The sequence below is a fragment of the Caloenas nicobarica genome, chromosome 3 (genome assembly GCF_036013445.1).
Source record: "Caloenas nicobarica isolate bCalNic1 chromosome 3, bCalNic1.hap1, whole genome shotgun sequence".
Lineage (NCBI taxonomy): Eukaryota > Metazoa > Chordata > Aves > Columbiformes > Columbidae > Caloenas > Caloenas nicobarica.
In genome coordinates, this window is record NC_088247.1 from 118,815,789 (window position 1) to 118,839,957 (window position 24,169).

At 42.0% G+C, this 24,169-nt stretch overlaps 2 protein-coding genes across 6 annotated transcripts in view; one reads left to right on the forward strand and one right to left on the reverse strand.

Moving 5' to 3' along the window:
* Positions 1-15,422, forward strand: part of PUS10 (pseudouridine synthase 10) — a 29,434-nt gene extending 14,012 nt beyond the window's left edge. For all 5 annotated transcript variants that reach the window (XM_065630488.1, XM_065630486.1, XM_065630487.1 and 2 more), the window contains 11 exons: positions 1,984-2,029; positions 3,932-3,996; positions 5,046-5,131; positions 6,846-6,971; positions 8,276-8,332; positions 8,901-8,977; positions 9,070-9,125; positions 9,252-9,369; positions 10,534-10,676; positions 11,327-11,426; positions 12,785-15,422. In XM_065630488.1, coding sequence (XP_065486560.1) covers positions 1,984-2,029; positions 3,932-3,996; positions 5,046-5,131; positions 6,846-6,971; positions 8,276-8,332; positions 8,901-8,977; positions 9,070-9,125; positions 9,252-9,369; positions 10,534-10,676; positions 11,327-11,426; positions 12,785-12,823 — 913 coding nt within the window. In that variant the 3' untranslated portion in view covers positions 12,824-15,422. The remainder of the gene's footprint in view (positions 1-1,983; positions 2,030-3,931; positions 3,997-5,045; positions 5,132-6,845; positions 6,972-8,275; positions 8,333-8,900; positions 8,978-9,069; positions 9,126-9,251; positions 9,370-10,533; positions 10,677-11,326; positions 11,427-12,784) is intronic.
* The window catches only part of REL (REL proto-oncogene, NF-kB subunit), a 30,336-nt gene continuing 21,337 nt past the window's right edge, over positions 15,171-24,169 (reverse strand). The window contains exons 5-10 of the mRNA XM_065630485.1: positions 23,427-23,567; positions 19,898-20,002; positions 19,385-19,597; positions 18,982-19,050; positions 18,809-18,883; positions 15,171-17,792 (exon numbers count right to left, since the gene is read on the reverse strand). Coding sequence (XP_065486557.1) covers positions 17,071-17,792; positions 18,809-18,883; positions 18,982-19,050; positions 19,385-19,597; positions 19,898-20,002; positions 23,427-23,567 — 1,325 coding nt within the window. The 3' untranslated portion in view covers positions 15,171-17,070. The remainder of the gene's footprint in view (positions 17,793-18,808; positions 18,884-18,981; positions 19,051-19,384; positions 19,598-19,897; positions 20,003-23,426; positions 23,568-24,169) is intronic.

Sequence of the window (24,169 nt, forward strand, 5' to 3'; positions counted from 1 at the left end):
AACAAAATCATCCAGAATTTTGATTTGAACTGGAAAGAGAACATTCAGATAAGTTGTTCAATTTCAGCCTTTTCAAAGTCATTACTTCCATATAGCCGTATCATTTTAAAAAAGAAATTTAGATCATGTAGTTGCAGGTGGAGGAATCTTTTGAGGTCATGCCTGGGTTTTCCTGCTCTTACAGGAGACATGGATGGGAGAGAAGGCTTTGAAATGGGTTAATCCCGCTGAGCTGGTTGATTAAAACAAGCAGAAGTTCCCTGGCCACTGCACATAGTTTTTGGTCTGGCCTAGTAGAGCATCTGCTGTACACAAAGAAGCAAAATATTTCTGTGACTTTAGCTAGCATTTAATCTGATTTCTCAAAATCTAGCAGTGGTATGTTCTGGATAATTAGGTTCGCTCTTCCTATTCGCTGATGCTTCCCGGAAAACTTAAAGTTCACTTAGTTTTATCACTTGTGCTCCTACTGCAAATTAAATATTAGCGTAGAAAGAGGCTCAGCATAGAATTTCTGACTTCCCTGTTGCATAGTGACTTCATCTCTTGAGACCAGAGATTTCCTTTGCAGCCTTTATATATTTCCCTAATTTTGCCCCTTCTGGCAATTTGTGATCTTTGTTTGAATGCCCAATCTGACACCGTCTTGGTTTTCAACAACTGCATCCTTCATCCGTCTTTGGGATGAGGGAATGCGTGCTTGGTGACAGACCAGGTATTAGCAAGAACTGATTACCAGTATCCGCTGAGCTTCTTTCCTTTCCAGCTTCTTCAAGACTTGGCAAAAGGTGGAATAAGAAGTAGGGCTAAACTGCTGTTCTAAATAATGTTCCCTGCAATCCTGTAAAAGTTCAGAAGTTTCTGGATCCTGCACCCTTTTATTCTTTTTTATTTAATTTTACCTGATCCGTTCTTGTTTTCTGTACTGCTCTTCCTTCCTCTGAAAACTCTCAGCTCTTATTTTCGGCTCATCCTTCCATCATTTTTGTGACATTTGAAAAATATTGATGTCGAGCATGTTATGGAGCCGATGTTAAGGCTCTAAGCAGAGTAGCTGTAGAGGTGAAAGCTGTAAAGTAGGAGGAGTCCTCCAGGTGTGCTTTTGGGTGGGATTTCCAAGTGTGGAATCTGCAATTTCTCATCTCCCAAGCTGTTCTTACACAACTATGTGTAGGTAGGTGTGCTAAAATGCCCCTTGGTTTGACATGGAAGGCTGAATTGGCTTTTGTTAGTTTATATTTGGAGATTTGTGTTTAAAAGTAAGGTGATATTTACATTCCGGAAGAGGGAAGTTGTGATGCTTTGTACGACAAACTGGCCAGGCAAGTTGCTTGTACAGAAGCTGCAAGAGGTCAGACCTGCTTCCTTATAGCCTAAAGTAGTTACAGAGGTGTTGAAAAGCACCAGCAAGAAATGATAAATTGTATTGTAGGCTGGAAATCATCTCTAGCTGCATACATAGAAATCCACTCATAGGAACAGCAACTTCCTCTACAGTACTCAGAAAAAATGTTTCACTGACTCGGCTTTCACTTTCGCGAAACAACCAATAGTTTCCTTTTGAAGAGGCAAAGCACAAATGGTATTGAACACCTGGGGTTACTTTTTCTGTACTAAATTGAATTTTCCTATCCAGAAGCAGCAATTTGAATCTCCGGTTGGTAATGTGCATTGTCTAAGAACAGCAAGTATAGGTTTCAAGATGTCAGCAAATCTCGCAGAGAACTTAAACATTAGGATTGGGAAGGACTGAAAGCTGAACTTCTCGTGTGCTTTTCCGTCCCTCTCTAGATCAAGCAGCGCACACCTTCCACCATTTGTGGTTTAGGATAAAGTTAATTTTCAAATCTACTCTGTGCTAAGCTGTGGAAGTGAGATACTGGACACATTGGTACAAAGACCATGTACATGCTGTGCTTACAAGTCTGTCTGTTTATTTCTTTTTCTGTAAGAGTAGCAGCTAATTTTAATTTCTGTATTTAGAGCTACAGCCTGTCCAGACTGCTTCAAACCAGCGAAGAACAAACAGGTAGGATCGCTCATTGTTACATTTCTTTTCTGACATTCAGAATTTCACAGCAGTAGCTACAGCGAAGAACTTATCTGGGTATTCAGTCAGTGTTTAATGTCTGCTTTTCTTTCATCAGAAATCTCTTTGGTTTTCAGTTGTCTGAAAATAAAATTCTCTCCTTTATTCACTTAACACTTCTCCGCTTAGGAAAGCTAAGCGCTTAGTGCTTTTCTTTGGGTCATTCATTTTCCAGGCTGTCTAAAGGCCATAATTTTAGGAACGTTCTCTGTAAATACCTCCCTTAAGATCCAAGAATTTGATTGTTATGCATTAAAAATAGCATAAAAGATGATCCTCAAGCTCTCTGTGGGTAGAACAGTTCAGGTAAGTCACATCGTGAGGATGAGACTCCGCAGCTAAAAGAGAAATGATCACACTGCACTTTTCATGTCCTCTGATCCAAATGAAAGACACAATACACACAGGATGGTTTTATCCCGTCTGCCTCTGGACGAGGGGGAGGAAAGAGAAGGGACCTTGCCACTTGTTGCAGGCCCTGAGCACACACACAATCATTGATGGAAAAGAGGACATGGAAGAATAAAAAAACAGTTGGAGAGAAACCGATGTAAGTAGGACAGTGGGTGTGATCAGAAGGAGAACAAGTAACTTCTATCAGGAGCATCTTCTATGCAAAGCCTTTTATTCTTTCTGGTGAAGAGTCTACCGACATTTGGCAGAGGCAGTCTGACCTGGGAATTCTGCCTACTCTACTCCACCTGACCAATAAATGCAAGTCCTTTTTTAGCAGGATTGTATTGTTATAACGCACCACTTGCTGCATTGCTTTCCTTTAAAAGGGGGGAAATCCCCTATGAGGAGTTAAACCAGCAGGGCCTGGCTGTTAGAACCACACAGGCAACAAGATGTAGGGGAATCTAAAGGAAAAAATGCTGACTTTGAAGAGCCGTCAGAGGTTCAGCCTTACAAAGAAGCCATGCTTGAAGCTAAGCTTCAAGGGCTGCGTTAATCAGAGAAGTAGTGTAAAAACTGGGTCCTGAGTGAAAATTTGTGTGTCATCTGCTGTAGATACATATTTAAACCTGCTGCTAGTTTAAGAGTTTTCCAGCTCGTGTTCTGTGAGGAAGGGAAGTACTATTATCTCCAGTTAATGCCTAAAAAGAGAAAGAGCAGCTTTCCTGAAGGCATCTGGGAACTCTGTGTTAGAGCAAATTGTCCCAGTGACCCAGTATTTTTCACTGTATTTTTCCAAATCCCCCATCCAGTTTGCAAAAAAAGAAGACATCATTAAATTGGAAATTCAGCACTTGTTACAACATTTGTTTCTCCTATTCTAAAAACCTAAATTCTCTGTTTTCTGCCTCGTATAGTTTCCAGAGACGTGCTTAGCGTTTGTTTCAGCTAACCAAAAGGCAGAATATTCTGAGGAGCCGGAGTAGGTTTACTGGGAAGTGTGACAGTAACTTTAGACCTGCTGAAAGTCAGTGGCACTTGTTACTTTTTTCTGTGCGAAAACAGAATGAGGAAACATGCTACTGTTTGTACATGTCTTCTAGAAACAAGCTACTTGGTAAACCTTAATTCTACAACTAAATAACTGTTACATACCAATCTGTCATCTGCGTTAATTGTGTTGCTTTCATGTTGTGAGTAAAGTTACTTGAATATGTTTTGGCACAATTACCTGTTGCCCTTTGTTGCCCTTCTAAAGTTAGGGCTAGGATCATGGTGAATTTTTGCTGATGTAGAGTTGCTTTTGGGTATAAAAAAACACAAAACACAAGTGAAAAACTATATAGTGAGAAGTGTACTGTGTGTATGTTTTAGGGTTTTTTTCTTGCTTAGGCATATCCTTTCTTAGCTTCTCCTCTTGACTCATTTTTTTATTTCACTGTGCAGTCTGTTTTCACTAGAATGGCAGTTATAAAAGCTCTAGAGAAGATAAAAGAAGAGGATTTTCTCAAGTAAGTATATACTGAAACTAGTTCTTAGTATTGTGCTTTTGTATAGAATTAGGCTGGAGAGGAAAATATTAGGTGGGTAAAGGAGCGGTTGTTTAAATTCTGCTAGTTTACTGGTTAAAACATGTTGCATTTTCTATTCTTCTGGCAATACAATGTCATTCCAGACCTTTTATTTAAGGAGTAATTTTTAAATGCTTGAATTGAGCCACAAAGGATGGAAAACTGGACATGACACAAATGATGGTCTTTTTCCCATGAGTAAAAGTGCTTCGATTATCTCGGGAGCAGCCCAGGGGAGAAATTGTGGGTCAGAGCTGCAGTTCTGCTCTCTGCTTTCGGCTTTACGCCACTGCAGATCTCGGGGCTGGCATGGGATTTAGGATGGTTAGAAGTGAAAACAGTTTGCTGTAGCATTGCCCATCATTTACATTCAAAAATCTTTATGTACATCCCCAAAACCACAGAAGAGATTCAGAAATTGTGGAACTTCCTGCTGTGTTTTGAACCTTAGAGTTTGTAAAGCAAACTTCTCTTTACAAGAAAGACTTTTTCCTGTATTTCCAAAATGTTGGGAGCTGAGTTTCAAGAAAACACCAAGTGCTGTAACACGGTAAAAATGACAAGCAGTGGAAGACACCTAGAGACACTTTCTCTGTTGTTCACTGCACTTAATTGCACTAAGTCTTCACAGCTGTTTTCTTCGATTTCCAGCAAATATTTACTAATAGATCCTGAAGATAGTTTTCAGGAAGTATGAAGTTTCATTATTGCTACATCTATAGTGTGGTACATCATATTAATCACACTTTGGAGTGTTATGCTCCGATAATGTTTGATGACAGATTGACGAAAGTGTTTGCGATGCAGTATTCTTGATTTGCTTAAAGTTTATCCATTTCTTGGTGTTCCAGCTTGCAATGGGAATACTGAGTTTATACTGTTGCTGCATTTTGTGTAACTGAAGTCATCATCTTTCGTGCCATTATTGCTATGGTGATGCTCCATCACGTTCTGGTATTACTAATATTTTTTAATCTTCTTTCATACAGGCATTTTCCATGTCCCCCAAGTTCACCAAAGAACCTCTGTGTTGCTCTGGAAATTCAGTGCAATAATGGTGCAGTTTTTGTGGCTGGTAAATTGATTCATTTATTTGCTGCTGTGTTGTCTTAAAAGTAACTTTAAAATACTGCCACAAGATCCACCGTTTTATTTTAGGTTGCTGTGTTGGATGGTTTTATCAGAATTGATCTGTATGGAGAAAGAGACAGAGGGGTAGCTTTCTGCATATGATTTAATATTGGTTTTGTGATTTATAGTTTGTAGCTTGTTCCAACCAAAAACCAAACAAAAAAATGAAAAAACCAACTAACCAACCACAACCCCCCCGCCCCGGGCAGAATGTTGTCTTTAATTTTTAAAGAATTAAATCCAGAGTAGAATAATTTATTGCATACAGTGCAGTTATTTTGCTATTGCAGTAGTTGAAATGAGACAAGATCTTAATTTGTAAGCCCAGTTTCAGAGTTGGTATTGTCCTCTTGACCTTATCTTCGGTGTTCACTGATCGCTTCCCCCCAGCTTATTTGAAAAGTTTCAGAAGCTGTAAAACCAAGAGAACACCTGGTTTGTTGGGTTTTTTTGGTTTTTTAACCCACTCTTGTTCACATTGAAAGCTAAAATTATTAGAACAGGGAGTTGAGAGAAAAAAAAAAAATTATTTTCCTTTTTCCATTTTATGGAAAGAGAATTTAGCAGTGTGAAGCTGACTTCTGAATGATTAGTCATAGTACTTTCATTATATGCCCCAGTGAAACAGTATTAGTCAGTTCCCCCATTTGTTTGTGTGGGTTTTTCTGCCGATCAAAATGCAAGAAGGAAACTTTATTAGAAATAGGAAAATATGATACTGAAAACCAAAAAAATGAGACGACAGAGGCGCAGTATAATATGCATGGCTACTTTGAACTCATTTTTTATTTTCTATATGCAAAGTTTCAGATTGAAACTTTTTTGTGCAGGGGGGTTATTTGTTGTTCTTTATGAATAACTTCCTTGATTTGTGCATATTTTCACTTCTTATAAAAACCTGTCAATAAGAAGGCTCATCTTGGTCATCCGGGTCAGACTTGTTCTTGGGTTATCGCACTCGTGTCACGGGAGATGAGATGCTCGTGTGACATAACATAAGCCCATGACCGGAGTCTCTTTGCACGGCAGCTTTTCAAGGTTCTTGAAATTCCTACTGGTTTGTTTTTGAGACATTTTGCTTGCCTGGTTTTCCTTGTAATGCGCCAAAGCACTTTAGTTTGGGTTTCTTTTGTTGAACGTTCAGGCAATGGCAGAATTCGGATCGGAACCTGAACTACTTGATACGGGGAGGTGTGGGAACTTCTTCGCTTGGGACACGTGTACGTTGGTGCACAGGTGTATATATAACCCTGGTTCGGTGTACGGGAAGCTGGTTAAAGACCCTGCCCTGATTCAAAATAATCATTTTTCCATTCAGAATTAAGTAGACTCAGAATAAGTACTTGAACCTCTGGGTTTTCATTCCCAGTTGAGTCAAACTGCTTCCAGTTCTGTTGCTGAGGCTGTACCTGGAGGTATCACTGCAGGAACAGGCTCTCCAGGGCCACCTTTCAGCTGCCCGGCTCGATACCAAAACTCTCGTCAGTGCAGCAGCATCGGTTTCATCCTGTTGCTGTAATGCTCTTGCCTTAAAACAAGTTTAAGCCTGTAGATTTATTTTCGCTCCAATTAAAGTTAAATGTGTCATGCTGTGCAATACTGGAGGATTCGTACATTGCTTTAGGATGATTACAGGTAACACAGTTGTTTTTTTACAGGAAGATATAATAAATATTCAAGGAATTTACCTCAGACTCCCTGGATTATTGACGGGGAGCGGAAGCTGGAGTCTTCCGTCGAAGAACTGATTTCAGAGCATCTAATAGCAGAATTCAAAGCAGATAGTAAGTATCTGGGAGATCTTTTACCGTATATATTTCTCATCATTACTAGAATATTTTTTCTTCGTAGCTACTCACTTAATACAAGAGTATAAGGGGAAAAAACTATGTTTCTTTATCCCTCTCTTATCCTTTCAAGTCAAAGCTTGTAAACTTTTCCTATTTATGATCCGTGAGTAATTAGATGACTGCTTTATTTTATACGGTGTCTTTTATCCTACTAAAATATCTCCTCAGTTGATCTGATGATGCAAATATAATGGTTTTATGTAGTAGTATTTCTGCCTAGCCATACTTCTTAACGGTTGGTAATTCATAAAGTGACTTATAATGAGGTTTTTGCCATCAGCGTTCCATAATATCTGCCTAGCCTTCGACCACTTCATGTTTCTTCCCTTGATTCATTTATGTTCTTCAGTGCATAGAGTTCCACAAGTTAAATGCTTATCCAGGAATTACCCAGATGACATAACCACTGCCCATAATTTGTCATGTCCTAGACGTATGACCATAATATGCCTTTATGACCATGGAAGATGATTAGGTAGTTGCCATAATATGACCAGAGAAATGAGAGAGAATAAAAACTGCGGAAAACTTTATGCTGTGTATGTTCCCTATGGAGGAAAAAAATGTCAAAATTCAGTTTTTCAGAGGTGCTTTGGAATAGAGCTGCGAAGTTACCTCTAGTGCAGGGTTCAGTCCCCTGTTCCTCCTTCAGGAAAAACTTAAAGGTGAAGGGGGTATGATGAAGGAAACTAAATGCCCAACAGTACATTTTTGTAGCTTAGAAGACGAAAACAACAAGTACACAGAGGTTACTTTTCAGTTTGGACTTGAATTTTCTTCCTTTTTTGTCCAGGTGTGTGCGAGTAGCAAAAATTTCTCTAAAATCCTGGAAAGCATTGGGTGTATTTAGGATAAAAAGTTGTGTTTTGGAGGAAGACAGCTCAGTTTGATTTTTATTCGTAGACTTGAATTAGCTGGGTAAGAAATGAACAAAATTAATTAGTAAGTGGAATTCCTTTAGGATGGTACTGCGGGTTTTTTGGACATTTTCAGGGTTATAACAGTGTCATTCAAGCCAAGGAACTAGGAATGTTCTTCAAGAAACTTGTGAACCTGATGCAATAAACAATAACTATCCAAGATTTGTTTAAATACCATGCGGGCTTCATTGTTTAAAGATGTCTCTTTGAAGTATATTTGCAAACAAGTTTAGAAAGAAAATATTTTACCTTTTAAGCTGTAGAGAGTATTAAAAATGTAAGATAAAATCTTACCTCCCTTGTTCCAATCTGTTATAGGCTTTAATTTTTCTTCCTCTGGAAGAGAAGATGTGGATGTAAGAACGCTGGGCAATGGTAAGGCTTGGAACATCCCTTCTGAAACACAGAAACGAACAAAAGGGTCAACCAAAGCTCCCCTAAAAGATCTCGCTGAATGCTGAGTGCAGAACTTATCATTAACAAGGATGCGTTCCAGTTGCTGCTGGATTGGTAGTGTATTTTTTGTCATTGCTTATACTGGGGATCATCCCTGGCCCCGAGGACAGAAAGTGCAGCGATTGCAACAGATGTTTAGCTGAGGGAGCGGGATTTAGCATCATCTTGCACCTGGGCATTGCTGTAGGTGACAGAAAATAAGCTAATTAACTTTTTTTCTTATTTTATTTTTTAATTAGCACAGACTTGTACAAGATGTCTTCTGGGAAGTCGTAATTTGCACTTATTGCTGATACTGGGGTTTAGTAGCCAAAAAAAGTCCCACGTTTCTTTCCTTCCATCTGATGCTACATCCCTAAACCCGCAAGTCCTCTCCCTGTTCTCATAACAGCAGACAATCTTCGCACCTTCCAACCCTACCGCATAAATCCAAACGTTAATTTAGAACAACATGTTTTTTATGTTTTATGGCTGTGCATGTTGCCAGGAAGGCCCTTTGCAATCGAGCTTGTGAATCCTCATAGAATACACTTTACTGCGGAGGAAATGAAGGGGCTTCAGCAGGTAAATCATTTGCACCTCATGGAACTCATAAAGCATGTGTTTCATCTCTAACTGAGCAGTTTTGCTAACTGATTCTTTTTTAAATATCACAGACAATTAATAACTCTTCAGACAAAATACAGGTTCGAGATTTACAGCTTGTCACCAGGTCAGTATTTATCAGCGCTGGCAAGGGATTTCCAAGCGATGCTCTGGGAGTTCTGCAAGCGTTCTTGCTCACAGCGTTATATAATTATGCTTATATTATGTGAGTAATTAATTTCTTTTTGTTTAGAGAGGCACTTGGTCGTATGAAGGAAGGTGAAGAGGAAAAGACAAAGACCTACAGTGCCTTAGTATGGACAGACAAAGCAATACACAAAGAAGATATTGCATTTCTAGATGATATCAAGGTGCGTGCAGCTCTTTGTGCTGATTTATATAGTACCTGTCCTGGTGCCCTAGGGGAGAGTTTATATACGTGCAGCCATAGACGCCTCTCTGTGGATTTTGTTTGGTTGGTCTTTGGTTTTTAGGTTTTGGGGTTTTTTAATCAGGGTTCTTTTTGCTATAGGGACTTTCATACCTCCCAGTCCCCTTCTCACGCTTCCTTACTTGCCCACTGCCCGGCTGGTGATAGAGCTGGCTGGCCATTAGCCAACACCACAAATTACTGGATCATGTCGGCCTTCCAGTAGACCAAACAATATTATAAAAAGCAGTGAATGGCAGAGGAGGAAATCTGGCACCCGCAGCCCTTTCTCTACCTTGGCTCGTGTTTTTTGTACGTGAAAGGAGTGGAGAAGATCTTTTGTTCTGCAAGCTCTAAAGCCCTTCCACAGCCACAGCGATTTGGAGTTTGAAATGTTTATGGAAAATAACGCAAAGAGGCCGTACAAAGTGCTCAGTGTAACAAGCGCGCTGTGCTTGTGGGACCTTTCTCCAAATGATGGAGAAGTGTGGTCAGTTTTTGTTGTGCTGCGCTATTTCCTGAGGGCCCTGCCCATGAAATCGTTCTCAGCGCTGTTACGGTTCACTGAGACAGCAGTTGTAACTTTTTTTTTTTTTAGCGTGCCCACTCGCTGCCTGGAGAGTTGCCATTCAAACTGCTGCATCTCATTTGGGAAAGGGGGTGGGAAACAAACTTTCTAAAAGACGGTTACGAGATCTAATCTCATTTCTTTTCCCTCACTTTTATTTCTAGGGGGTTGGCTGTAGTTTAGACAAAGCGTTTCGTGGGTGGGATTGTTTTTTGTTGAATTGCCCCAGGCTCTCAGTGAGCTTCCAAATCCTGGAGTCATTCCAGCAAAGGACTATGGAGATTTCAAGGTTATTCCTCTGTATTTGTGATTCCATTAGCTTGTGTTCATATGAGGCCTCCTCATTTAGCCTCTGAGATGGCTTTCCTTTTTCCCTTTGATAAACATGGAAAAAATTAGACTTGCCTCAAGATTACTCAGCTACCATAATACAATATAAAAAAGATGTGACTGCTTCACAATACATATGACTCTCACAATCTGTGCAGTATGTTGCACATTTCCTTCCTCATTTATTTTGTTACCTTCTTGCGACAGGAATTAAAACTTGACCAGAAGACCCCTCTCCGGGTTCTTCACAGGAGGCCCCTTGCTGTAAGGTGTCGGATCATTCACACCATGAAATCCCAGTACATAGATGAGCATCATTTTCGCCTGCACCTGAAGACTCAAGCAGGAACGTATCCTTAGATACCCTTACGCAACGCATTTATGAAACAGCGCGCTGATTAGAGTCATTCGGGTAACGAGAAGTTTCCTGCTTTTATCACTGTGGTGTTTCTAAATCCCTGCTCTTCAGCAGCCACGTGTTGCTGCATAATATTTGCTTTTATGTCAGAATTTCACATTCGGGCCTTCCTTTAAAATTGCTACCAGTGTGTGTGATGACCGCTGTGATAGTTTTAAAGTATACGATAGCGATAAAAATGTACTGGTTAAAGATACACTTAAGCTTTTTCTAATTTAACTGAAAGCTTTTCACCTTAGAAAATAAGCTTTTCCGCAATATTTAATGCACTGCAATGCATACTGGAGCTTGCTGCTGCTTATAAGTTAAGAGTTTTGTCACGGAATCACCACTCACTTTGGAATAAAAGAGAAAATACAGGTGATTAGTGCAGTTTTTTGGCATTCGAGTTAGAAGCCAAGAATTAGGAAATCTTTTAAAGATGGGTATGGGCTTTACAGGACATTCACTGCCAATTGGCTTAGGAGCAGAAAAAGACTATTTTTTGCTTTGAGTGTTTTTCACCATACTTTTTTTTTTTTTTTCTTTTTCCTTTTGATTTCTTTGTGGTAAAATACACCTTTCCTTAGCGTGTATTTCCAGCTACATTAAAGAATTTGTGCATGGAGACTTTGGAAGAACAAAACCCAATATTGGCTCCCTACTGAACAGAACCACTGACATTCTGGAGCTGGATGTAGAAGTAAGTTGTTTGCTATTTCTCTTTCCTGGAAATTAGTAACGTGGTTGCATTTGTGAGATCGTTTCAGTGGAATTTCTCTAACCAAGTCAACATTCCTTGCCACAGTTAATAGAAAAATTGATGTTAATGCAAAAATCGTGGTTTGTACCACGCTGCCACATGTGACAGGCATCCTCTGCTGAATTTGCGTTGCAGAGGGATGGGAAGACGTAAAATTAATTGATGACAATTATTATTAGCACCCACTGAGCAATGTTACATGTACCACATCGCCTCTTTTCAAAACTGAGTCGAATAAAAATAGGAGAAGCTCAAACTTCCTCTTTCAGTGCTGGTTCAAACACAGCACGAAATTATATCTATTTGCTTGCTGGAGTCAGATGAAAAAAAGAATAAATTTGTTGTGGTTAAAAGAACGTACGTAGAGATACGGATTTAATATTTAACCTAGTGGTTTGGCGAGGTTTATTTTAAAATGGCTTTTCATTTGAAGTAGCCAACGATCAGCACGCTTGTTGTCGTGTATTTCTGGAAAACTGCCCACGTGTTACATTTTGCAGAACAGCCGTGTAGTTTTTTGCGTATTTTTAGTAGGATAATGCAGAAAGAGAAGTTGCAGAGGGCACTTCAGTGACTGCTGGAAACAGGGTTGGGGCTGATAAGCATCACTCTCGTATGGTTTAGTGTCGCTGGCGTTATCGGACATAACTGTCAAAGATGTCTAGGGACTTGCAAAATAATTAGTCACCTTACTAATAGTGCATTTTAGCTTGGCCTGAGAGCCTAATCCTTCGCTGAAGCTGTAGATTAGGCAAGGAGTAGCTGTGATTAATGCAGGCGGTCCTGGAGCCAAGGTGGTTAATGTGCGGCGTTGTGATGGCAAAGGGCGATACTCTCGTAGCGCAGGGTGTGCTGGTTTTGGAAGAGGGTGAGCAACAAGTTCATGCCCAAAGGGAACTGGAGATGTGGCCTCAGGGAGGAAAGACGTGATCCAAGTTGTAGTAATTACGACATTTCCTTTTATTAAAGTGTCGGGTGCGTTCTGTCCCTTTTGATTAACAGTTAACCACGTTGCCTGGATAATTCTTGCACATAATGCTTGACAGCTTATTCTTTTGGTCTAGTTCTCCTTGCTCAGGAGGCAGATTTAGGGACAGGTGACGGTTTTCTACTCGAGCCTTGCCTGAACTGCCCAATACCCGAATAATTCTGTGGCATTAATCAAGAAGTCGGTTGTTTTCACGTTGCAAAGGCCCATCTGCAGGATGGGTAGAAGATGAAGATGGTTCACGTTTTTTTATATATGTAAAATAGCAAGTCTGCTGATTTTTGCCTTTTTTTTTCCCCTCCTCTTCTAGTCCGTTGACGTTGACTGGCCTCCAACCCTGGATGATTAACTTCTCCAGCTGGGACGAGGAAGAAGCGGCTCCTCCGGTTCCTGAACACTTTACAGCTCTACAGTTTGGGTGCAAAGTGTTTCTCTTGAACGTTTGGATCATGTTGATCTGCCAAAGGATATTCTTACTTTGAATCAACTTTAAACACTCTGGGAGAGGTAGTGGTCATTCAGTCTCTAGCCTTATTTTTATTTCTTCTGTGCATAAAAAAGATTTTAGTAAGCTGGTGTATTGGTAATAAGTTTTTTAAAAAATAATTAAGAAAAAGTTAAATGGCATAACGTGCGAATGACGTACTGAGCAAGTACGTCAAATATGCTTTCTGCAGCAGTTTAAAATGTTTTAATTAAAAATAACCCTCCCTCAAGCCGGATTTTCTTAAACTCTTTTTATATTGGATACTGCAGCTTTCTTGTCTTCTTTTGAGATGGGAAAAATTGTCTCCCAGCCAAAGTACTTTTCAAAAGGGAAAAAAACCAGTTTTCAGAGGAAAACTTTGCATGTAAACCCAAGTTTTTCTTATTTAAAAACATCGGCGATGCTTCCTGGAAACAACAGTTGAGGTTCTTGAGGCCTGAACAGCTCTTGGCCCTGCTCAGAGTCCTGTTCAGGCACAGGGTTTCCCCATTGAGTCACCATGTGTAAAAAGATTGGGAATTCCTTGCTCTAAAGAAAAACAGGAATACCAAGAACCTCACAGTACAGGCAAATACAAAATGTACCAAAGACTGTTGGTATCGAGAGAGCAAGACAGATAATAAGCTTTAGTTTGTAGCATAATACATTTTTTTTCTAGTCAAACACCACCTGGGAACTTGCCTCGAATAGGGACAACCCGAGTTTTCCTCTTTGCTTGCGTGATTTTAAATGTTTCCTGCAAAGCAACACCTACATCTCTAAGGAAAAGCCACTTTGATGCTTGTGCCACGTTTATCCATTAGGAAGAGGCTTCTGACCTGAAGTACAGAAGAGATTTAAACTATTGACAAGAAATTAAGGTTTGGAATTTAAGGGCTCTTCATTAATTAACATTTCAGAAGTAAAGAGGGTAATATTTGCCAAGACAAACCACTGTTTGGGGACAGGGAGGATGACAGAGATGTCTCACCTTCCATTCACCGCTGCCAGGACCTCACATGAAACAGCTGCATGAAAACTGTAGCTGAAGGCTCCAAAAGGCATCAATCAAAACATTTTCAAGGAGATGCTAAAAACTGATCTTGAAAAATGAGTCTAAATATTACACACTCCGCCTGTGATGGGCTGTCAAAACTTGACTCTCATCATTTGTTTTCCTAGTCCACTCTAACATGTAGGTCAGAAGCTCCTGGTTTTCCGACACAAAAATAATAGGAACATGATTCGGACAGCAATAGTTTTTTGTTTTTAATCTTAAAGCTGTTATGAGCAACAGATTCCAGGAGCAGTTGTCTCAGATAATAATCTGTACCCAGAAAGGAAGTGTCATGAATGATGGAAAACTTAAGAAACTGAATGCAGAAAACAAACAAAAGAGAATTTCAGTCTCATCTCAGAGTTCTTGAAACTAAAAGTGAGCTAAAATATGATTTATAAATTCCAATATAAGGGCAATGAGGCCGAAGCAGCGAGCAGTGTAGCTCTTGTGCACTGTACGTTATCGTGGTAACGGTGGCGATCGCGTTAAGAGGCAAAGTGCAGATATTCAAGGCCATAAATATTGCACTAAATGTGCTGAGCCTGATCCTTTGTCCATACAACATAGAGAAGTCCATCAAAAACTCCCAAATTTCTTATTTTTATGATAAATGTGAAGTATCCAAATGAGGGGGGGGAAAGCTTATGATGGAAATATCTCTACAGCTCTTTAGTTATTGTCTGGTGATCACGTGAAAAAATGAAAATCACCAGACATGATCTGGTCTCCTTGAACTTTGCTTCAAGTCTGCAGATTGTAATACAGGGTAAACACTTTGACCGATCAATCTGTAATGAATATTGCAGCAATAATATTCACGTTGTACTTTGGCCTTCACCTTCTTTTGAAAAGCGAAACACCTTCTTTGTGAGTGCTCAAATAGGATGTTGTGGGAGAACAAGATTTAACTTTGTCCCCCAAGTGACTAGAAAGTCACTTGTCTTACCACAAAAAAAAAATCACGGAGTGCAGATGTTGCTTTACCTTTTGTAGTGAACAACAGTAATGGTGAGCAGAATATCCTCCAAAAAGCCCCAGGATAAGGAACCCGTAACCCACCTGGTGCCACCGCTCCGGCTTTCCTGTGCTGAGGGATGTCTCCGATCTCACAAGGGTGCAGAAGCTGAGTACTTGGCATAACCAGTTTTTTAATTACCAAACCGACTCGTTTACAAAGGAAAACAGAACTTGGAAAATATTTAATTATACAGTAAAAACAAATTGTGCTATTGAGAGCTTACTATGAAGTGAGTAAAATGTTTACATTTACTATGCTTACAATTGAGAACTTCAAAAAAAACTGAATAAACAACACATTTCAAGCTTTCTTTGTATTTCTTTGGTCTTTCAATTACTCAAGACAGCAGAGGAGCTCCAGAAAAAGGGAGGCGTGATGCAGGAGTGAGGAGAAACCACTTTAAAACCTGGAGATTTAATTCTTTGCATTGTGTACCAGGAGCTCGGGGATGCATTTTTCCAAAATTAACGTGGTCTAAGGAGCACGTTCTGTCCAACCTGGGGAATTGGTGTCACGCGTTAACAGCAGCGGCACCTTATTGCTTCGAACGCGACGAATTCCTGCGGTTAGAGAGTCATTGCTTTCCTAGGAACCAGCGTTTTTTGGAGTTCCTTTCTGCCTTGCATAGAACTGTATGTCTCAAGTGGCTTTTTTGATTTGGGGTCGTGGGTTTTTTGTTTATTTTATACCCAACTGTGCTTTTTTATTGCTTCATTCCATGGGGCGGCTTTATGTTGGCAAACAGTAACGATTAGATTCTTCAGCCTTGTCTGCCATATAAAACACCTGTATAACTTAAGAAATACACTCTCATATCGCTTGCTGTGTTGCTTCTTAAAATAATAATAATAATAATAATAATAATACTAATACTAGAATGGCCAAGCCCTATAATGCGGAGTAGAGTGTCTTACCCAGCCAGTTACATCCAGGCGAGTTGTGACCAAACATCTCGCAACTCAGGCTAAGGATGAAAACTGGAAATGGAGTGGAAGGAAGTTCCAGCTTCTGACACAGAGAAGAGTGTTTTTAGTTAGTGCTGACGCCCTAAAATTGTTAATAAATGTTATCTGGGACGGCCCGGGGGGCGGCCCCAGAGCTTTTTTGCAAGGAGGCAGAGCGTGAGCCTTTTTTTGTTTTTTAAGCAGTCACTTGCATAGCAGGAAACTGCTGGGGTACCTGAGGAAACAGGGAGATGCTTCGCCTCAACATATTTCTGCAGTTCAAAATAACATTATACATCACAGCTACACACACACAAAAACAACTTGCAGAGAAATAAGAGCGTGCTCCCTTCCTAAAGCAACAGGGGTTTATCATTTCAAATAGTGCACTTGGTCTGGCGTGCAGAGAAGTCCATCCTTTCTGTTCGTTCTCTTGTGCAGTGATGCATTTACAACAGAGCGAGACTATTTTAAAAAAAAAAACAAAAACAAAAACCTCAAACCTTCCGGTCTTTTAAAATACATCTAACAATGACATAGTCATTAAAAAAATTTTAGAGTAAATTTGCCTTCAAAGCAAATGGAGTCTGGTGAAAATGTGGGGGAAAAAAAAAAAAAAAAATCAATGTATGATCTTCTTTTACTAGAAGAATATTGTATATGGAAGAGCGTAAGAAACTTAAATCTTTTAAGAAGTTGAGCAAAACTGAGTCGTTAGATGAGTCTGAGCGAGAGTGCCCACGTGCAGGTTTTTTTCCTAATTTCTGTCCTATCAAAATTCAATTTCCATAACAATTTTAGCCCTGTGAAGGATGTGAAATTTAACCCTTCTGAAGAAGTTTTTACAGTCCCCAAAGGTAAGCAAGATTTAACAGTTCCCTTTCCCGACAGCGTAAAAAATCTGCATACGACATACTTTTAAGGCACAGAACCCCAAACCCTACTCCCAACCTCTCGTCTTTACAGGCACCAGTCTTTAAGCTGCAATATATAACGTCAAGTTATATCATAAAACTTGCATAGGAGCATTTGGAAGGAGAAAGCGGGGACTCCAGAAGGGTAAGTTCCTCCTCTTCACACAGCTGAAGAGCTCTACGTACCCAGTTCCTCAGGGGTTGTAACTTTGTAAGATGCTTTCAAGTTGGTAGGACTGATAGAGCTCGTCGGTGTGGACACCCTCGGTGTCGTAGAACTGGTTGTCTGCAATGCTGTTCTGGTGGTTTTGGAACGGGTTGGTGGATAGTCTCGAGTCGCTTAAAACTTGGTCTATAAAACCATAAACTCCTGGATCAGGTACGTTAGGCTGAGGATTAACAGCTGTGCTGCCCGGGGCTGCTCCAGGCACCTGGTGGAGCTGCTGCCTGGGGTTGCTGGTGTTCAACACCGGATTGTACTTGTCAAAGTTGATGCTGGTGCAGTTCATGTCATCGGTCTCCATGCTGGTCGTGGAGACGCTGCCGGGCCCGACGCCGTTACCAGAAACGCCCTGCACGTCTGCGCTCGCCGCCACTCCCAGCCCGTTTGCGCCACCGAAATTCTGGTAGAAACCCGGATCCTTCTCATCGGGCCAGTTGAGGGGGTTGTCGTGGAAAGTCGGGAGCGAGCTGCTGCCCGGAGCCGCGGGTTGAGCCAGCTCGAAGCTGCTCTGGGGGTGCGCGCCCAGCAGGCTGCCCGGAGCCGGGGTGCTGCACCAGTGCTGCCAGCACGAGGAGAGCGGCTCCTGCTTCCCCGCGCCCGCGGGCTGGTTGGGCAGCGGGTTGTAGAGCTGGCTGCTGTTGGGCAGGCTTCCCAGCCCCGGCAGCAGCAGCGCGGATGAAAACAGGTCTGGTTCTATAGAAAGACATGACTGCGTTTTAATGCCATTTAAAAAACGTTTGTAATTTTAAAAACGGTAAAAAAGCAAAGCAAAAACAGTGCTATCTTAGTAAGAGATGATATCACAGAATGTCAGGGATTGGAAGGGATCTGGAAAGCTCCTCCAGTCCAATCCCCCCGCCGGAGCAGGAACACCCAGATGAGGTTACACAGGAAGGTGTCCAGGCGGGTTGGAATGTCTGCAGAGAAGGAGACTCCACAACCTCCCTGGGCAGCCTGGGCCAGGCTCTGCCACCCTCACCGGGAAGAAGTTTCTTCTCAAATTTAAGTGGAACATCCTGTGTTCCAGTTTGTACCCATTGCCCCTTGTCCTATCACTGGTTGTCACCAAGAAGAGCCTGGCTCCATCCTCGCAACACTCACCCTCTATAAATTTATAAACATTAATGAGGTTGCCCCTCAGTCTCCTCTTCTCCAAGATAAAGAGACCCAGCTCCTTCAGCCTGTCATATGTGCAATTGCACTTTTGTACTTGCTTAACTGGGTGGACCCCAAATTTCTAGGCAGCAGCACGACGGCTATTCCACCCGCCTACCACCTCTGGGGGCAACAGCTCCATTTAACTGAAGAACTGATGGGTTTAGTGTGTAGAGTCAAAAGTAGCAGAGTCTCACAGGAAGAAACTCTCAAGAGAATATTAGAATTCCAAGCAACGAGGTGGGAGGGCCGGCAACTGAAGGTACATCTGAACGCACCCTCTGAACACAGAGAAAAATCAGTCATTATTTAAATTAAGGCTGCAAGCCAGCAAAGCTTAAGGATGAAGAAGGTGTAGCCCTCTCCTGTGCCAAGGGGAAGCTGCCATGGCTGAGGCTTTGAGAAGAATCTGGAGGAAGAGGAGGGGGGAAGTAAGAGAGCGGAATTCCTGCTGCCTTGGGAGCCTCAGTGCCCCCCATAAAACGCCCTTCCCGCAGCAGTGGGGCAGGATTTTGTGTCAAACCGCTGTCGGATCGGGACATGCAAAAACCCACCTTTCTTAATCAGCTTCCCTTCAGGAGCCACAGCGGGGAATGGAGCTACTTTGGGCCTCTCTGTTGCGTTTGATCCTGCGATGGAATAAAGCACAAATGTTTGCTTTTCTATTAAATAACTCCATCTAAATCTAAGCTCACCTGAACAAGAAAAAAACAAATATTTTCCTTACCACAGTCCTGTATGAGCTTTTGCCAAGCCAACGTCGATCTTTGCCTTTTGGCTTTGTTGCCATACGGGTCTACAGAGAAAGGAGCAGAAGGAAGAAGTGTCAAGTTTCTCTTTGATATAATTAGTAAAGAAACTTACTAAAACTTATACTAGTGGCCCCTAATTGTAGTAAAATATATTTAAAGAGAAATATTTCAGACATGACAGCACTAACCGAGCCAATGTTATTAACAGTGATTCTTGATATGCACACTGAAAGAGGGAGCAAATTGACTACTGTTACTTTTAAAAAAAAAAATCTACTTTGTAGCAGTAATGTGGTAGAATTCTTACTAATTAAGCTACTGTTTATTATCAACACGAGTTCTGCCCCGATAGCGGCTTTTCGGAAACTTGGAAGGTACCCTTTTCATCTGGCAGGTATCTGAAATCCATCGGTTCGCTGACTTCCTGGTCCGAAGGTCTTCGCAGCTGCATCTTCACCGTGACGGGCTCGGTGATGTCCCTGAGAAACGGCGGCGTCCTGAACACAATCGCAACTTGACGGTGAACGTCGGCTTGGGAGAAGGAACCTTTGGCCTCCCAGTTGTCCAAGACAAATCTGACTTCTATGTCATCTAGTCCATGAGAAACACAAGATGCTTGTTAAGCTGAAGGACTGAAAACTTGCCACAGGAAAAAAAAGGGGAAAGAGGAATAATAAAAGGAATCCGACTCAGGATTCAGATGCAAAGTGACTTTAAAGGCACTGAGTATCTTTCGGAGGTGCTGAGAGCCCTTGAACCTCGAAGCTCTTCTGCCCAGCGATAAAACCAGACCACTTACACAGAAGTGTGGTGAAGGGCTTCAGTTCTCCGGCCAGAAAGTGGCAGCGTCAGCCATTTGGGACAAAGGGAACGAAAAAAAGTCAAGATTACCTTTCTGAACCTTGTCACACAGCAGAAATATTTCATCTCCTCCTTTTACACTTCCACAGTTCTTGTTCACGCGACAAATTCTCAATTCTGCGGTGTTGGGAGCTCCTGGAAAGGAACAGGTAATAAAGAATTACTGTAACTTCATCACTAGTGAAGAGGTGGAGCTGGGAGTTCAGGCACAGGAAGGGAAGGCAAGAGCTGGAGGAGCGCGACACAACCCAAAATCCACCCCACACCAGTCGCTCCGTGCAGGAGATTCAGATGTTCTGTGGTCCTACAGCTCTTAGCGCCTCCAGACTCAAGATACCAGTGCAACTGTGCCACTTACCCCCTAAATATTCTAGAATGGTCTCAAAATACTTCCCCGAATGAAGCTACTGTGCTCAGCGCTGCGGCCCTTCGAGCTGCAGAATTCAAAGCAGTTCTTTGAGAGGCCGATTACCTGCTACCTGGGCTAGCAAGCCAAGAAAATTCTCTTATTTGACTATCAGACATGTTTGGTCATCAAATCTCTCCTCTGTTGCCCTCTCTAGGGGCTCGAGAACAGGTCTATGAGTTTAACTGTCATGCCTTTACTCAGGAGAGCAGATTTCATCCCCAAATGCTCAAATTTCAAGTCCAAACCGGCTGTATGTGGATGTTTTGGATGCAGAGCTGCCCTGGGGTACCATCGTATGTCGCAATAAATGAACCACCAGCCAAATCTGCTCAGTGCACCCCAGCAACCCGATGGCCACAGGGAATCGCGTGGGATGGACACAAGTTCTGCCCGACCGTGTCCGGCCCCGTTTGGCGGCAGCAGCTTTTCCGCAGGGTCAGTACGGACAACGAAAGTTGCCAGAACGAACAGCCCCCCCTGAGCTTTGTGGGCTGTGTGACCATTTATTTTAAAGGGCACTAATGGCACAAGATGGTGATGCAGAAGTGACAAAGAACAACAAAAAAAACCCCAAACAAACAGAATGGAAAAAACTGTCTAGAATTTCAAGGTCACCCCCCCGTGCCTATAGGCTGTGTCGATACTTTTAAGTACATGAGCACAGACCAATTTTAAGCCTCTGTCTTCATTTAACATGCGAAGTAACTGATGCTCATTTTTCTGCTGCTGTCTGTGACTATATTCATGGTTTACTGCACCTTCTTCCACTCCTCAAAATCCAACAGAACAAAACTACACTGTGCCATGATGTTCTCTCATCTCCTTTTACCGAGACGTGCTCCAGATGTATTTAAAACATCTGCGAGGATCTGGCTGGTGCCTAAAAACCAATCCTCACGCTGCCACAGCGACCTGAGGCTCCACCACCACGCGCTCCCTGCTCCGGGCACGGAGATAAAATACAAAAGCAAAGCTCATGGCGTCACCCTCCAAAAAAAAATAAATAAAGCTACTTTATACTCTTCTATACTCTCAGTTTGAGTCAAGTCCTGCCCGATTGCTCACGGTACAGTACAGGTACGCTGCAGAACAACACACGCTACGCTTGAAGCAGAGCTGCTGGTAACCTCAGCCCCCAATTACGTAGTTACTATCTGCTGCTGTTACTATCACTACTATTAGGAGAAGCGGGTGCTACAGCCTCATTTACTACATGACATAGGCCACTTCATTTGCTGAATGAATCAGAAACTTTGAAGGGAGGGGAAACAAAACAAACCCAGAAACAGCGCAGGATCATATGATTGGCAGCGTCATCGCGTGTCTTTCACAGGAAGGGTAAATTAAGAATTGCAAGAAACGGCCTAATTTTACCTTTGTTTCACTTCTGTATGCTCAAATAGCACTTGATGTCTTTTTAACAAGCTTTTGGGAAGGTCTCCTAGGCCGGAGTTTGTTCTTTTATCTTTAGACGAAGAATTGGGAAGGGAAGATGAAGAAAGTCTGTGTCGGGGCAGAAACGCCGCGATCGGCACCAGCCTCGGAGCGACACGGTCCCTGTGGCCTCTTCTTCCCCCATCACCTCGACTCTTGCCCAATTCCTGCTCCTTGTTCCCCAAAAGCACATCCCTGGTGACAAATTCCTAGAAAAACGAGCTTCTCACCAAATATCCCGTCACTTTCAACAAGGGCGGAACAACGCTCTCTCGAACAGCGTTTCTCAGAAACGGCAAAGCTGCTTTATGTGACTCTTCCCAAGAGTTTTCAGCCTGGTAAGATAACGCAACTTGGGAAATTTCTCTTTGAAACCAGTTAACATCAGACGCAACTGAAAACAGAAGCTGCCTGTAATACTGAATTTTATAAACTTGCAGGATCTGCCTCTGTATTACATTCATATTATTCTTGTGTATCTCTACTATAGCAGGTAGAGACTACAAAGTACTAGAAAGTTAAGAAAATACTGGATTTAAAAGGTGCAAGCTCTGAATACCTTGTTGTTCCTGATCTGGACAGATCTGTGAAAGCTTGATATCCAACAACCTAGGACTTGCAAGCCTGTTGTACTGCACAGTTTTATCTTTTATCTACAGTTACAACCTGACCTTACCCAGCCCCGCGTGACAGAGCAGGTTTAAAAGGCCAACATTTTAAAAAGAAGTTCAGACCCAGGCAAGAGCCGCATAATTTTTATGATCTGTGGTCGCGGCTATGCGCTGTTTTATTTACACCGCTGCTACGTTACGTGGAGGATTTTAGATACCTATAGTATATCAGCAGCTGCCCACACACTCCCCCGCTGAAAAACCAAAAGCTTCCCCCACCACGCAGCGATCTGTCATCTCAGCAGCTTAGCAAAGGCTGACGTCAAGCAACGCAGACGAGTAATCATGATTTGGCACATTTCTAAATGGCATCTGAGGCATAGCTGCAAATCTCGTACATCAACTTTATCTCAACCCTAATTACTCCAGTACTACAAGGGTTCTCACTAACACAATGCACACGGGTACAACTTCTGGGTAATTTCTAGAATTAGATGAGACTAAGAAGAGACTTAGAAGAGACTCTAAAAATACCAAGAAGACCCGAGTTCATGTTCAACATTTTCATAGCAACGCAATTCTAACATCAACTTTACGAACTGGAGACCTCATTTTATTCAGGAGCTTCTGCTAAAGTAATGACCTTAAGTATTTAACGTGGACATAATTTCACTGCAGAAATAAAAACAACTGCTAGAAAGTTTCCAATTACTAAAATAATTCTGCTGTTCCGCTCCAGGAGGGAAGTCCAGTGCATGCTGAGGGTTAAAATCCTCAACTGCAGCAACCTGCTAAAGCCGTTCAGACGTCCAGTTTTGTGGAATGAGGAAAATGGTGCCAAGAAGGAGCATTTCACTTCTGCACTCTGCAGAGCACAATCAAACATTCCCTCCTTACCTGAAATACACTGAAAATAGCAACGACCAGGATGCAAAAGGGACACAGAAAAGCGCTAAGGCCATTTCCCACTGGGATAAATCTTGAGAAAGAGCCACAGAAGTGACCCAGAGACCTCAGAAACTGGCCTGAAACTTTTCATCCCAAGCAAAAAAAACAAAAGGGAGGAAAAAAAAAATACCACGCATTTGACTGAGCTGGTACTTACTGTTGTCATAGATGGGGTTGGAAATCAAAGGAGGAAGAGCTATGGTGTAGTTGCCGTGTTCGTCGGGAAGGAAGGCTTGGAAGCAGAGGCGGACGACGTTGAGATCGTACTCATCGATGTTGTGCAGCTGTTCTTCGGGCACTGAACGGCAGAAGGAAAGACAAGACAGCTTAAGTCACCAAAAGCAGCAGTAATTCCTCAACAAACTGGGGATGAATCTCCACCGGTAAAAGATGGTTTTACAGGGGCTGCATGAATAAATTCCTTGTACGCAGTAAATGATACAGAAACCTTTTAACGCTTTCCCTTCATCAAACGAGGCGAAACAGTCCCAGACCTCCAGCTGTTTCTTGCGTCTCGTTTCCTCACCTTGCCTTCCAGACCAGTCTCATGCATCTACGGTTTAAAAGTCATGCCCTGGCCACGCTTCTCTCTCACTTGTGCATGATAAAATTTACAAAATGAAGGCCGCTGCCAAAGGGAGATCTTTCAATACAAATAAGTCCTAAGACGTAGCTGAAGACTTTCAGCAACAGCGAGAGATTTCTGCTACATGAAATCATCGTTTTCCTCTAGAAACCGAGACGGGAAAACAATCAGAAGGCAGTTTTGGGGGCAAGAACAAAGACGAAACAACACAAACTATCTCCTCCCGTCCCATCAACACTTCAGTAGCTTTCAGAATACTGATAAATGGTGTCATTATGATATAATCTCATAATACAACAAGCAAACCCTTGCTG